General features: G+C 48.8%; 1 protein-coding gene across 1 annotated transcript in view; it reads right to left on the bottom strand.

Moving 5' to 3' along the window:
* Window positions 1-14,739, bottom strand: part of MYO5C (myosin VC) — a 77,505-nt gene that overhangs the window by 52,907 nt on the left and 9,859 nt on the right. Inside the window, exons 6-11 of the mRNA XM_015558906.1 lie at window positions 12,847-12,990; window positions 11,264-11,345; window positions 9,900-10,007; window positions 5,927-6,033; window positions 4,563-4,828; window positions 790-871 (exon numbers count right to left, since the gene is read on the bottom strand). Coding sequence (XP_015414392.1) covers window positions 790-871; window positions 4,563-4,828; window positions 5,927-6,033; window positions 9,900-10,007; window positions 11,264-11,345; window positions 12,847-12,990 — 789 coding nt within the window. The remainder of the gene's footprint in view (window positions 1-789; window positions 872-4,562; window positions 4,829-5,926; window positions 6,034-9,899; window positions 10,008-11,263; window positions 11,346-12,846; window positions 12,991-14,739) is intronic.

Raw genomic sequence — 14,739 nt, 5'->3', positions numbered from 1 at the left:
ATACTGCATATCTACCTGGAATAAAGCTTGGCTGTGGTCATTAAATGCGAAACACAGGAAACCTTGAGAATGCTAATAAAATAGAAATTTGCAATAGGGTAACATTTAATGCTTACACGTGGATTAATTCTGGGGTAAGGAAAAGGAAAGAAAAGAAACACTTACTGAATCTGACTCAACATTAGGTCTTCTCAACAACATTAGGTGGGTGCTATTGAACCATTTTTAAAGTGAGGAAACTGAGTATCAGAGAGCCCGAGGTCCCAGAGGAAGCAGGCGGGAGAGCTGAGACTCAAACCAGTTCAGTTTGGGCAAAAGGCCGTGCTCTCCAGGATGTCATTCTGTCTTTTCTTCGGGGTTGTGTGGGAGAAGACGACATTCAAAAGACAAGCAGGGGAGTTCACCAGGTGAAGATGGAAGGGTGGGGAAAGGACGGGAACAGCAGGTGGGTGACAGCAGAGCAGCAGGTGCAAAGATGCAGAGTTTTGCAAGGACGGGGGGCCTTCAGGAAGCTAACAAACCCCTTGGTCTGGCTGCACATCGGGGTCTGTACCTGAGAAAGACATATGAGGAACTGGAACTGAAGAGCAGGCAGGTGGCTCCAGAAAGATAAAATAGGAAGGTGGGAAGGTGTGATTTCAGACACGGCCACAAGGTGGTGTAGTGACCCAGCGTGCGGCTCCTTTACTAATCACAACTTGCAGAGGGAAGAAGCCTGGTTTGCCTCCTTCCAGATTCCCTGCGCTCAGCGCCAAGAATGAGTTTCAGGACGGGAGAAAAGTCACCTACCAGGTTAAACTGCTGTTGCAGTTTTTCATTAGCGTAATTGATGCAAAACTGTTCGAAGCTGTTCACATCAAAGGTTTCAAAGCTGAAATGCAGTTAAAATGTAAATGTAAAGTTAAAATGTAACTTGGAAGACATATACATCATTTATTGGTCAGTATTCTTTGGACAAAGTTCATAGCTGAAAAGTTAGCTGTGCTTTCTGAAAGTTTTAAATATACCTGAATGCTTGACAGTCAATCTACAGCATAAATCAGCTTTTCCCAGGTTGCCACAGAAGGAATGGTATGTACAAAACACCCACTCTGAGGCAGGCACTAAATCAGGCCCCTCACAATATCATGTATCATTTCATTCACAGCCGTACTGTTATCATCACTTTGTAGATGAGGAAATAAGGCTCCGAGAGGTTCGGAAACTTGCCTAAGGTCACACAGCAATGTCAGACTGCTGTGAGCCTGCCGGGCTAGAACACTGACGCTTTCGGTAAAAAAGCAATGCTCTTTCCTACTCCCTGCTCGCTGCCAGTTGGAGGGAGAGGCAGCACAGTTCTGCCTCCACCAGGGTGCTTTCCCAGGTCTTGGAAGAAAAGGGCAAGGTCATTTAACACTATAGCCCAGCAGGCCCCATCAGGCCTGTGACAGACATGCCCTGCCTCCATCCTCAGACTTTCAGCGCTGTTGCTGGCACTGCCCTGAAGTTGCCCACTCGTGGGCTGGCAGGAGGTGGGCAGGTGACAGAGAGGGGAGGGGAAGCAGGCCGGAGAGCGGCCAGTAAGCTGTGCGGGGCCGTGGCAAACAGGATTATCCTACGGGGCAGCTGCTACCTGGTACTCAGCTCCCGCCAGCTGTGGCCATGGATGAATGCAGGTCAGGATGCTAGATCACCTGATTCTCCAGAAAAGCCAGAAATCTGGACGTTTATGTGAATTATCCCATGTTATTGACTGAACAAAACTCATGCATGAAATTCCCCACTTCTGCCAGGAGGAAGTTCCCCGGTGCTTAGGCATCAGCATAGATACACATCACTTCCACTGAGCACCACCCCAGCTGGAGGGCAACAGCGACCCCACGGTCACACATGAGGGTCAGAGGAGACGGTGACCATCGTGGAGAAGGCAGCCAGCAAATGTGCCAGACATGCAATTTGACGCCAGCTCTTGGTGCCTCCAAAGCTGTGGTTCTTCACTTCTCTATCCCCCGGGGTCCTGCCATTGCCAACATGGATCCCCTGGGAGTGTCACTCGACAGCCAGCTTGGCTCAGTTTAGACTTCCTGGGCAGTTGAAGGGCCTCGACTTTCTCTAAACAGCTCCAGAGGGACTGACTGGGAGCAGGAGCCGAACCCACATAGTGGGGGAGGTGCTGAGGCCGGACACTGCGGACAGGCCCGGGCTGGTTGGGGAAGGGTCAAAAGGGCCTCACTGTGCTCCACAGCACACGGCCAAGGCCAGAGGCAGGGCTTTCTAGAGCAGGAACGGAATGTCACTCATCAGTGATTATTTCCCTGCCCTCTTGCCCACCTTCCCCAGAGCTAATGTTCACAACCCAACGGAAAGAACTGAACCAATGACTTAAAAGGCCAGAAGCTCACTGGCGATGACAACACTTCACATGTGAACGATGCTGATGGTTCTGAAGATATCTTTACCAATTCTTCTGTTTGATCTTCGTCATACCCTGCAACAGAGGCCCCATTCTACAGATGCAGAAGCTGAGGTTCGGAGAGGCTCTGTGGCTTTCTCAGGGCCACACGTCCGGTACGCTGCAGTGTGCACTCCCAGGGGTCTGACCTCCCAGCCCAGGCCTTCACAGCTCTGGGGCCAGAGAACACAAACACCACTGGCCAGGGGACCCCAAGCCCTCATGTCGTTCCCAGCTGCACCTCCGAGCTCACAGCTTCATCTTTAAAGGCTTTGAGTGGGGGAGCACTGCCTATGAGGCTGCCTCATTTCTAGGCCAAACTGAGCTCAGTTCTCTCCAAAGTTTCAGGGTGCGCACGGAACAGGGCTCACTAGACATGAGCATCCTGGAGAAGGCATGGAAGGGCTTGCCTAGGCAATAGCATCGTTAATTTAAAAGGGGTGCTTATTCTTTTGGAGGGGTACCATTTTGGAGGGGTGGTGGCAAGCATGTTACTTTTATACTTTTTGAAGAGGAATTTAATTTTAAAATTTAACACATACTCTATGAAGTTCTTGTGAGCTTGTAATTATTCCTGTCTCAGGTTTGCACACTTAGCCAAAAAATTCAGATTCCTGGATCTGACTCTGGGCTACATGCCATTCTCCTCACTTACTGCTCCTTGCACTCAGCTGCCTCCTCTCTCCCCATCCCCAGCTAATCTCCCACACATTCCTTTCAAAGAACCATCCCCACTTAATTACCCACCTGCCCACTCCACTAAAATTTATGTCCCAAAAGGGCAGGGGCCATGTGTCTCTATGCTGTTCACCGACCACACCCAACACGGGGCCTGGCACATAGATATTTGTATAGCTATTTGTTGGATGAATGAAATAATATATTCTTATAATAAAGGCCTATTTATTTTTAAGGCATTTTTAAAAACACAGAAAACAACAGAGAATAATACAACAATCACCTGTTTCCATCACAAAGAGACTATTGTTTTACAAGTCTACTTACATCCTTATCGACTGCTCACATTCCTTTTTTAGCACAAGGAAAGGTAAATAATTTACTAGAGATCCCCGCAATGTCTCAGTATTTTATAACTGTTGACATGTACTATTAATTGGTAGTCATTGTATTAATTGAGTCTAAGCTAAACAAAGGGATTCCCTTGAGGCACCATCTTTACCTGGGGTCAGTGTGCCGCACTGCCCGCCCTTTCCCCAGGTGGGGAGGCCCAGGCCCAGCTCTCCCCTTTGCATGGGGAGGGGGTTGGGCTGCTTTTCACAGACCTGGGGGACTGACTGCGCCCAGTCTGGGCGGAACACTGTGGTGCCTTTCATGGGACAAGCTGCCCCTTGTCCTGGAGAGAAGCCAGGGTTGGTCTGGGAGGGGAGGGCTTGGGTGTGGAAGGCCAGGTGCCAACAAATAAAGCCAGAATGTGATGGCCCCTCGCGCCCACCTCCACCCGGCCCTCTGGGTGTCTGTGAGCATCGTTCGTGGGAGTCTGGCCTGGGATTTAGGAAAGCATGTTGGGGCAAAGAGAAGGAAGAAGAACAGAACTCCAACGGAGGGACTCCTGGGGAAGGGCTGGGGCAAATGCAATACCAGCATTATATGGGAAAGGATGAGGACTTGGGTGTGGGAGGCAGCTTGGAGAGAGGCCTTGGTTTGAGTCCTCCTCTGGCCTGTGGGCCTGGGCGAGGGCAGGACCTCCGGGACGTCATTCCCAGTGAAACGGGAAAGGGACATGGGGTGCACACCTCACGGGGTCTCTGTCAGGAGACAGAAGTGGGCCAGGGCCTCCCACGGCGCTGGGTCCTCCCCCAGCCTCGCAGCCTCGCTGCTCCACCCTAACAGGGGAGAGTCCCAGGGCTGAGTGAGGGTAGGTGAGCAGCACATGGAAACCACCTGGCACGGTCGCGGGCCACGGTGAGCTCTCGAGGGGCCGTTGTTAACTTAGCATTTACTAACACACTAAATAAGACACTGTCGCCCAGGAGACTGGACTTAACATCCATATGTGCAAAAACCGAGGACACCACCTCTCTGATCACAGGTACACAGAGGAGAAGCCAGAACCGAATGATCTAAGGATAACGGGCATTCAACATTCAAACGGGGAAAGACAGGCTCTTACCCATAAATGTCCAAAACACCAATAAAAGTGTGCTGCTTGCCTGAAAACTGCAACGCTTGGTTAATTCTCTCCACAATGAAGTCAAACAGGTGAGCGTAGACCTTTTTGGCCAGTGCGTCCCTGGCGTTGGCGGCCTGGGGCCTGGTCATGGGCTTCACCACCGTCTCCGAGGTCGTGATGATTTTGCGATTGCACAGCCACTGAGCGACGCTGCCACGCTCCAGGCCCAGGAGCTCGCAGAACACCTGCAGGTGACTGTCATCCGCCTTTGAAAACAAACACGGGCCCCATCAGGGCCGTCAGCCACCAGAGCCAGCACGGGCCACCCCCGCCAGGACCCCTAGGCCCCCACTTAGCCTGCATGAGAGGAGGACGAGCTGGTGTGAGAACAGCCAGGACTCAGAGACACGGCCAGGCCTGGGCGTGGAGCGGGAGGGCCCAGCGGCAGGAGCCTGCACCTTGCCCCTGGCAGGACACTGCTGCCATCTGCATTCGTAGATGTGCTTTTTACTAGTGCTCTTTTCTTCTTTGTGTAGACATTAATGAGAATAACTAAACACAGGCCCCCTACCAACCATCACTCATATTTGTCACAGACGACACACACATAAACTTAGTGTCCATTAATAAAGCAATCTGTCACAGAACTTACACAGGAAGAGGAAGGAGGTGTCCTTTCTGCTTACAACTGTCCCGTGCCCTACAGGCCCTACATAACCTGTACCCCTCAACCCCCCATTTTCCAGCCTCACCTTCTACCCCTCCTTTCACTCACTCCTCTTTGGATATACTGACTTTTTTGCTATTTCTGAAATTACACTCCTTGCCCCAGACACAGGCAGAGTTCACGTCCTTGTGAGCAGGCCTCTGCCCACTGCTGCCGTGTCAGAAAGAAAGGAGGAGGATTCGGGTGTGAGGCGGCCTTTCACAGAGAAATTTTCTGAAGGCCCTGCTCCTCTCTCCCCTACTCTGCCTTATTTTCCCTTTGAACAGCCATGAGCAGCTTCCAGAGCCTGTGACTGTTTATAGTGTCTCCTCTCCTCTGATTAAAAGCTCCTCGAGGGGCACCTTGCTTTGTGTTGGTCACTGCTGTTTCTCCAGAGCCTACAACAGTGCCAGTCAAATTTGTTGAATAAAAGAAAAATACACAGAAAATGCACTTCCCCCCCCCTTCTGTTGCAAGAGAAATAAACTTTACTCTTTGAAGACAACCCATGGGAACCCTTGCTTTCCTCTTCCTATTAAGCTGGCCTCCCCAGTTGGTCCAACGTGCCTGGTGCTAAAAAGCAAAAGCAGGGGAAGCCTGAGATGTTCTACCAATGACCCTCCAAACACAGGCAGGGTGGAACAAGCAAGCCGCTTACACTGACTGCGGACCTCTCGTTGCCCACTGCTGTGATCTGCACGTTGCCCAGGTGCAGGATGGCTGCCAGGACCTTAAAAACATCCATCTGAAAATCCTCCTGGAAACCTGAAGACAAAAATGTTCCCAAATTAGGAATATTGCACTTCTTCTCTTACTTAGCCACTAGGAAGCGAACACCTGGATTCCTTTAAGATCCTCGAGGACAGTGATGGTGAACCTTTTGAGCTCGGCATGTCAGCATTTTGAAAAACCCTCACTTAACTCTGGTGCCGTGTCACATATAGAAATTTTTTGATATTTGCAACCATAGTAAAAAGACTTATATTTTTGATATTTATTTTATATATTTAAGTGCCATTTAACAAAGAAAAATGAACCAAAAAAATGAGTTTGCATGTCACCTCTGACACGCGTGTCATAGGTTTGCCATCACTGCTCTAGGACCACTGGTGCCAAGAGCTGGGACAGGGAGCATGAAGTGGACCCCAGGTGAACCTGGCTCATTCTTCTCCCAGTTGGATTTGTGCAAACGCACAGTGTGAACTCTGCAACCCGCTAGGTCCCCGCCAGCCGAGGCTGCTGGAAGTTCCACACAAATTAATACCCAGGTGCCTGGGAGAATCGGCTCTCATTTATTCTGTGATGTACTTGCTTTATCTTTAATGTGCATTTTTCTTTCTTGTTCACAAGCTGCCTGAATTATTTTTCTGGTGGGGTGCTGGATGTATTTCACTTGCCCCAGGGGGCTGACCTGGGCGGACCATGGCATAGGCGGTCATGGCCTCTGGTTGGGTTTGACCAGCGAGGGCTGTGGGGAGGAGGTCAGAGAGGAGGAGGAGAGAGGGCTGATCTGCTTGCTCGTCTCTTTTCTGGTAACATCGTCCCAAGCTGACGACGTTGCCGACTGACGTAAGGTCACTGCTCCTGGTCCAGCACTGACTTTCCCAACCCTCCTTTCTGGCTCCAGTAACACCCCTGGGCCTGAGCGGGAAGGTGCAGCGAACAGCTCTGCTGCTGCACTGGGTGCCCACTGCCCCTCTTGCCCCTGAAGCCCTACCCACTCTGCCGGCCTGAGTTAGATTTCAGTGCGAAGCACAATGGTCTGGTCCCTTGGGCCCGAGTCCTGGCCGGGTCTGACTGTGTCCAGGGTGTTCTCTGTGGGAGCTCTAACCGGCCAGGAGAGGATCAAAGGACGGGGTTCAATGAGTGGGAAGCGAACAAAGGAAGGAGCTTATGACCAACACGCACCACCTCTGCTTCCTCAGGGGGCACCTTTGCAGCTGCCCGGCCGGCGGAGGTGCCTCAGGAGCCGGGTAGGAAGGGGATGTGGTGGAACCCTGTGTCCCTCGGGCACGGTCACCTCTCTAATGCTTACAACAACTCTATGAAGCAAGTACTCGGATTATCCCCATTGTACAGAAGGGAACTAAGGCACAGGAGGGCTAGGACACTTGCCCACAGTCAGCCCGGGTATGTCCGATCTAAACAGACCACTGCAGTGTGTGAAAAGGCTGTGGGGTTTGTGAAGCCGTCTTAGCTTTACCCGGTGTGAGTAACGTGGAGGTGCCCTGGTGACCCAGGCCAGGCAAAGAGGATGCGTGGGCTCCAGAGGCCCGCTTCCTGGGCCTGGTGTGAAGCGGCGTGTGAACTGAACGAGATGACCTCAGGCTAACCATGCCCGCTTCTCTCTACTGTTTCCATAACAGAACACAGACACGGACAAATCAAGCAACAACTAGCATTCACAGTTAAAGGAGGGTGATGTGCCCGAGTGCGTTATAAGCCTACGTAAGAGTCAAGTTAGGAACCTACCCTGGAGAGGGCTCCGCCTAAGACAGATAACACTGCGGCACGGATAGGAGAACAGAGCCAGTGGGACAGGCAGTAGAAAGAAGGTGCAGTGTTCACCTTGCTAGGAGACAGAGCTCTCCGACATGACGTCTCTGTGCTGTGCAGCTCAGGAGCTACGGCCACATGTGCTACGAGCAGCTGAAACACACCCAGTGAAGCTCAGGGACTCAATTTCATTTCACTCTAATTAAAGTACTGTGGCTGGTGGCTACTGTGTTGGAGGACACAGTTTAGAGACCATGAAACCAACTCACAGCATGATCTCCTTGGCTGCAGGGTCACAGGATGATGGCCATCTTGAAGTTACGGGGTCATCTGGTCCCACGCACGAATCCAGTGACTGCACCTCTAGAGTCAATCACATTCCCCTTTTCCTGGCCCTGGTTGGTCAGGGGACTTCCGTGTTTGGACACACGGGGTGAAGCTAGACGGCTTCATGAACTCCCTGGGTCTTTCCCCATATTGCAAGAAAACGCTCATCTAGGTCGAGGGTCAGCCACTGTTTTCTCGGTCGGCTTTGCAGGCAGTGCCGCTGATGTCACCATTACTCACCGGCCACCATAGCGTGAAAATAGCCACAGACCATACTTACACCAATGAGTGTGTCTGGGTCCCAATAAAAACTGTATTTACAAAAATGGGATGCCATCTGCCGACCTTTGGTCTAGGATATTTTTAGTGATTCATGCAGTGAGGTCATGCTTTCATTAAATGTGTACTGACCTCTGGTACAGCATGGCACAGTTCATAAACCATTTTAGACATGATCTCTTCATCTCACATCACTCACAGCTACTGTGGTAGCTACTCCAATGGCCCCAGAGCCCCCTCCTAGCATTTGTGCCTGTGTGGCTCTCTCCACGAATCCTGGTCTGAGCTGGCCCATGGCTGGCTGTGAATATTAGCATGTGGCAGTAGTGAGACCACATTACCTCTGAGGATAGTTCATAAAAAGCCCTGCGGAGTTCACCTGAGCCTGTTGGAACCGGCTCTGGGAGAAGGTTGCCACACATGTGCAGTCCCTTCACTGTGAGACCAGCAGCTGGTACGTCCATGTGGAGAGACAGATGCCGCTCAGCCCCCCGTGGTTGCAGCTGCCCCGGCTCACAGAGGATCCTGCCCCTGCCACCATCACATGACAGTCCTACATGAGACGTGCCCAGTTGAGCCCAGTCCACCCAGAATCACAAGAGATAATAAACCGTCATTGTAAGCCACTAATATTTGGGGAATAGCAATAGATAATTGGAACAACTAAATACTGTCATTATTCTTCCAGGTTACAGATGGGAAACTGATGCCCAGAGATAATAATGGACCTACACGAGGTCAAGGACCTATGTTATGACACATGAAAAACTGGTGCATGACCTGGCCAGCGTGGCTCAGTTGGTTGAGCATCATCCCATACACCTAAAGGCTGCAAGTTCTGGCCAGGGCACATACCTAGGTTTTGGGTTCAGTTTCTGGTTGGGGCACATACAGAAGGCAAACAATTGGTGTGGATGCTTCTCTCACATGGATGCTTCTCTCTCTCCCACTCTCTCCTTCCCTCCCTCCCTGCCCCCCACCCCTCCTTTCCCCTTTGTCTAAAATCAATAAGCATATCCTTGGGTAAGAAATTTCTAAAAAAGAAAATACATGACAACAGATAATTAAGTACCAGACTGTGCGGTCTAGTAGCCAATGCACAGGCAGTCAGAAGAGAACATGGTCTTGGACAACGGGCATATGGAGAGTGAGTGAAGCATGCAGACTCCTTGTAGTCCTGGCATTCTGCCAGCCACGCCCGTCACCTGCGGAGCTGACTCTGGTCTCACACTGAGCAGAAGCTTTTTGCCAGGCTACTCCCTGGTCAACCCAGAGGCCTTCGGAGCACCTACAGGGCCACAGCCCTCCCAGCAACCGTGAGGCAGAGAACAAAGAGGCGGGGGCTCCGACTTTTCCGGGAGAGACACAGTCTTGATCATCTGGCCTCTACGTTCTGAGAGGCTCATTCTAAAATTAGGGTTTATTAGGAATATTCTGAACACATGCATGCTGGACACCCTTGCTTCTAAACTTTTTAAATTTGTTTAAAAGAGGAAATGGCCACACCGTGGACAGGATGTCTCCCTTACCCAGCAGTGTGAAGGTCTTCCGCGTCTCCTCCATGCCAGCACTGTCACTCACCCCCTCAATGACGGTGTTGCCGCCCATCCTGGTGTAATTGAATTCTTCTGCACTCCCTGAAATCACAAGATGGTTACACCTGTAGCTTAAAAACTTGGACATGCAAGCTTATCAAAAAGGGAAGTTCTTAATAAGCTGTAGTAAGCATTCTACACACATTATTCCATTTATTCCCGAGAATTCTACCTACAGAAGCTGAGGCTCTGAAGAGAGAAGTCACTTCCTCAGGGTCCCACACGGATGGCGGGGCAAGAATTTAAACACAGGTTGCCGCCAGCACTCATGGTTTTTGATCCCACATCTAACAATTTTATTACACAGCTTCCTGTGTCAAGCTTCTCTACAAATGTCGGTGTCACAGACATTTTTTAGTGAGGTTTATTAAATGTACAATGAACCACACACTTTGAAGCGTTTTGATATATGTGTACCCTGATAAACATCACCACAAACAAGATCATGACCTCCTGTGCATCTGATATTTGGATAGTAGGCTACCCTTCTTCCACATTCGCTATTCACAGTCTGTTTAGAGCACAAAGCATGTGTGACTTCATTATGACTTCCTAAATGGTGACCTTGAGTCATCAAGGAAGTTCAAATTATGATAAATGTACTCTAACTTAGAAAGAACAAATATGTCATACACATTAGAAAAATGACCAAGGAGTTCAGATAAAAAGAAAAGTTTGGAGACCTAGAGCATAAGTTCTAGTTGTCAGGAGGCCTTATCCACGTGGCTCTAGCCCAGTGGTTCTCAAGCTTCCTAATGCCGCGACCCTTTAATACAGTTCCTCATGTTGTGGTGACCCCCAACCATAAATTATTTTCGTTGCTACTTCATAACTGTAATTTTGCTACTGTTATGAATCGTAATGTAAATATCTGATATGCAGGATGTGTTTTCATTGTTACAAACTGAACATAATTAAAGCATAGTGATTAATCACAAAACAATATGTAATTATATATGTGTTTTCCAATGGTCTTAGGCGACCCCTGTGAAAGGGTCGTTTGACCCCCAAAGGGGTCGCGACCCACAGGTTGAGAACCGCTTCTCTAGCTGGATGACACAATCCCCATGACCTTGAAAAGAAGCCTGGGGTTGAAGGGCTCCCCTCTCCGTGGGCCGGCCCTACCCTCCAGCCCTTATCTATCTCCTTAGAGGCATCCATTCCACACCAAAACCCAAGGAACTTGTATCTTTGGACAGAATATATTTTTGAAGTGATGTTACCGTAAGAAGAAGTTAACCTAGAATTTAAACCCCTACGTAAAAGAGAGACTCTTCCACATACCGTCCATCACGTACCCAATTTAAGATGTTTAAATTCCGACTGCTGTGCAGATGCACAAAGCTGATAGAAAATGTGGTAATTTCGTTCATTTTCTGACTGTAAAAGAAGGAAAAGAGCCCAAATTACACCAATCCTTTATAAGTGAAAATGTGAGGTTTCTACCAGAGGGTCTTAGATGGCTGATCTGGATTGACAGTTCTGTTCTGGGGGCGCAGGCACCTACCTCGGTTTTTACGCGTCAGCCATGCTGGGACCCACCCTGCTCCCTCTGCTGGCCCATAGCCCGGCCCTGCCTCTTACAGATAGGGAACTGGTGGCTCTGATGGCCCTCCAAATAATGACCCCAGAGAAAATGTTATTTTTAAAAGTTTTTGGTTAATTCTCACCCAAGGATATATTTTCCACTGATTTTTAGAGAGAGTAAGAGGATAAGGAAGGGGGGGAGAGAGAGAGAAAAAAACATCAATGTGAGAGAGAGACACATTGATTGGCTCCTGCATGCGCCCTGACTGAAGCGGAGGATGGAACCTGCAACCCAGATACATGCCCTTGACTGGGAATCAAACCCAAGACCCTTTGGTGCACAGGCCGACACTCCTTACCTAAAGTCTAGTCCAGGGATCCTCAAACTTTAAACAGGGGGCCAGTTCACTGTCCCTCAGACCGTTGGAGGGCCGGACTATAGTTTAAAAAAAACAACTATGAACAAATTCCTATGCACACTGCACATATCTTATTTTGAAGTAAAAAAACAAAACGGGAACAAATACAATATTTGTATTTGCATGTGGCCCGCGGGCCGTAGTTTGAGGACCCTGGTCTAGTCTCTGGGGGTTGCCCCAGTAGGGGGCCATGCAGGAGGCTGCTGATTGAAGTTATGCTCTCACATAGTTTCTCTTTTCTCCCTTCCTCTCTCTCTAAAAATCAATAAACTACTCTTAAAAAATAAAAAAAGATATATGTACCCCTAGGTGCATCGCAGCATTATTCACAATAGTCAAGATACGGAAACAACCTAACTGTCCTTCAATGGAAGACTGGATAAAAAAGATGTAGTACATATATACAGTGGAATACTACTCATAAAAAAAGGACGAAATATTGCCATTTGTGACAATATGGATGGATCTTGAGGGTATTATAACTGAAACAAGTCTGATGAAAAAAAGATAAGAACAGTATGATTTCAAACCTATGTGGGATATAAAACAAAAAGCAACAAATGGCCCTGGCCAGTTTGGCTCAGTACTTACCTGAGAGAAAGGAGGGTGGGGGCAGGATGAAGAGGATAAAAGGGGTCAAGTATATGGTGACAGAAGAGACTAGACTTAAGGTAATGAGCACACAGTATAGTATAAAGATGTCATATTATCATGTTGTACATTTGACATTTACATAATGTTATTAACCAATGTTACCCAAATAAACAATAAAAATTTAAAAAATGTTTTTAAGAACAGAAGAAACCAAACAAACTGTAAATGAAGTGACTCTAGACAAGTCACAGAACAAAGTAGGCTGTCTAATGAGTATATGAATGGAAACAATACTTAAAAAATTGGGAAAAGGAAAATTTAACAAATATTTTTATCCTTACTTGAAAGACAACTCTGGATTTCTCCAGCAGGTAAGTTCTCATGTTGGCTCCTATAATTTGATTTCTCTCATCAAAACTGATTTCTGTGTATTTCCCAAACCGACTGCTGTTGTCATTGCGGGTGGTCTTGGCATTTCCAACAGCCTGCAAAACATAGAACTCTATTGAAATAACCACACCACATCAAAAAGATCTCTGCATTAACATTATTGGAGCAGGGTTAGTAAAATCCAATCCTGCATGTGGGGGTGGGGGGGGCGGTATAGCAGAGGGAGGTTGGCGAGGGGGAAAGCGCTCTCCTCCATCTCTGGGAGACGCTGAGCAGAACAGGAAGAGCGCAGGCTCTGATGCTTCAGGCCCCCAGGTTCCCTTTTACTATCTGTGTGATGCTAGAAACATTACTTCATCTCTCTCTGTAATATGGGGAAAATAAGCACCCTACAGAACTGGAGGGAAAATGAGATAATATAGAGTGCCTCGCCTCATCCATGCCCCACATAGTATAAAAGCCCACATCCTTCATTCAACCTTTGTTTCTATCCTTAGCCCTTACCGCTTCCCTTAACTGAAAAACTGCCTTCTCCCACTCCCCCCTCCACACTCTGAGCACGATTTCAGCTTTTTTACTTCTATCCTTGAATTCCGTCCCTTCTGCCTATCTCCCTTCCTGGGCACCTTTGTCTAGAAGTGCCCTTCTTATGCACATATACTGTGCTTCCTGTCCCGTCACCACACTTCATTACGACGTGTATTCACCGAGCCCCTGCCATGGGCCACGTGCTCGGGAGGCAAAGGTGAACCCAATAGACCTGGTCCTGCCTTCAAGGAGCTCTTAGGCTGGTGGGCAAGGCCAACTCTGAACAAATAACCATAAAATCACCCACTGGGCACTTAACTGGGCAGGGCCTCTTGACTCTTCTATTGCTACCTTGGACTGTGATTTATGTTTCTATTTAACTTGAAAATATGCTCATGTTAGAGGAGCCTTAAAACTTGGGGACTGGGTCTTATTCTTTTCCATTACGTCCCATATTACCTGGCACAGTGGCTTACACAACATAGGTGGTCTGATACACAAATATTCATTGAGGAGAAAGTAGAGAGGAGAGGTCTAGAAATCTAATGTTCTTAATTACTTGCTCCGCTTCCAAATAAACCCAAGTCAATCCTCTTCCCACTTTGCGAGGCAGCCAGAGCCAGCCTTTGGGCCCTGCCCCGAGCCTTTCAGATGCCCCTTCTTCTGAGAGGGTAGTGTCCTCAGCCCTGGCTGCTATCACCGCTGGCCTGGCCCACATGTGACCATCGATATTATGCTGGTGAATCCGCTGTAGGAAAGAGGAAGAGCCTTGCTACGCGGCATGTGCTGATTTTAAGGTGTGGATACTCCCACCACGATTGATTCCAAGCTCCCGTGGGTTTAACAATAGCTCACAATACAAGGCCTGCATATCTAACACTCAGCTCAGGACAGCTGGTGCCGCTGGCTGCAGAACTCGGCTGGCCTCTTCGCACTGGTGTCTGTGGTTGACGACACTTCCCCAGGATGTAAATGTAAACAGGGGGCTCCTGAAAGCTGCTGGTAGAATTTCTAGCCCAGCAGACAGGGGGCGGAGCCTCAGAGGCAGCAATCTCTGCCCCATCTCCTTCAGATCCCACCGAGGACAGCATTCCAGGCTGTTTCTCACCCTCACTTCTTTGATCTTTATTATCATCATCATCATCATCATCATTATTGTTAATTTATCTTTATTGTTGAAAGTATTACAGGTGTCCCCTTTTCCCCCATTGACCCCTGCTAGACTGCACCTGGCCCCCAACCCCACCCTACCCCAGGCCTTTACCACATTAGTGTCTGTGTCCAGGGATTATGCATTTATGCACATAAATTCTTTG

This window comes from Myotis davidii, unplaced genomic scaffold (assembly GCF_000327345.1).
Source record: "Myotis davidii unplaced genomic scaffold, ASM32734v1 scaffold132, whole genome shotgun sequence".
Classification (NCBI taxonomy): Eukaryota; Metazoa; Chordata; class Mammalia; order Chiroptera; family Vespertilionidae; genus Myotis; species Myotis davidii.
The sequence above is the reverse complement of the archived record's forward strand: the minus strand, read 5'-3'. Positions and strand labels throughout refer to the sequence as shown.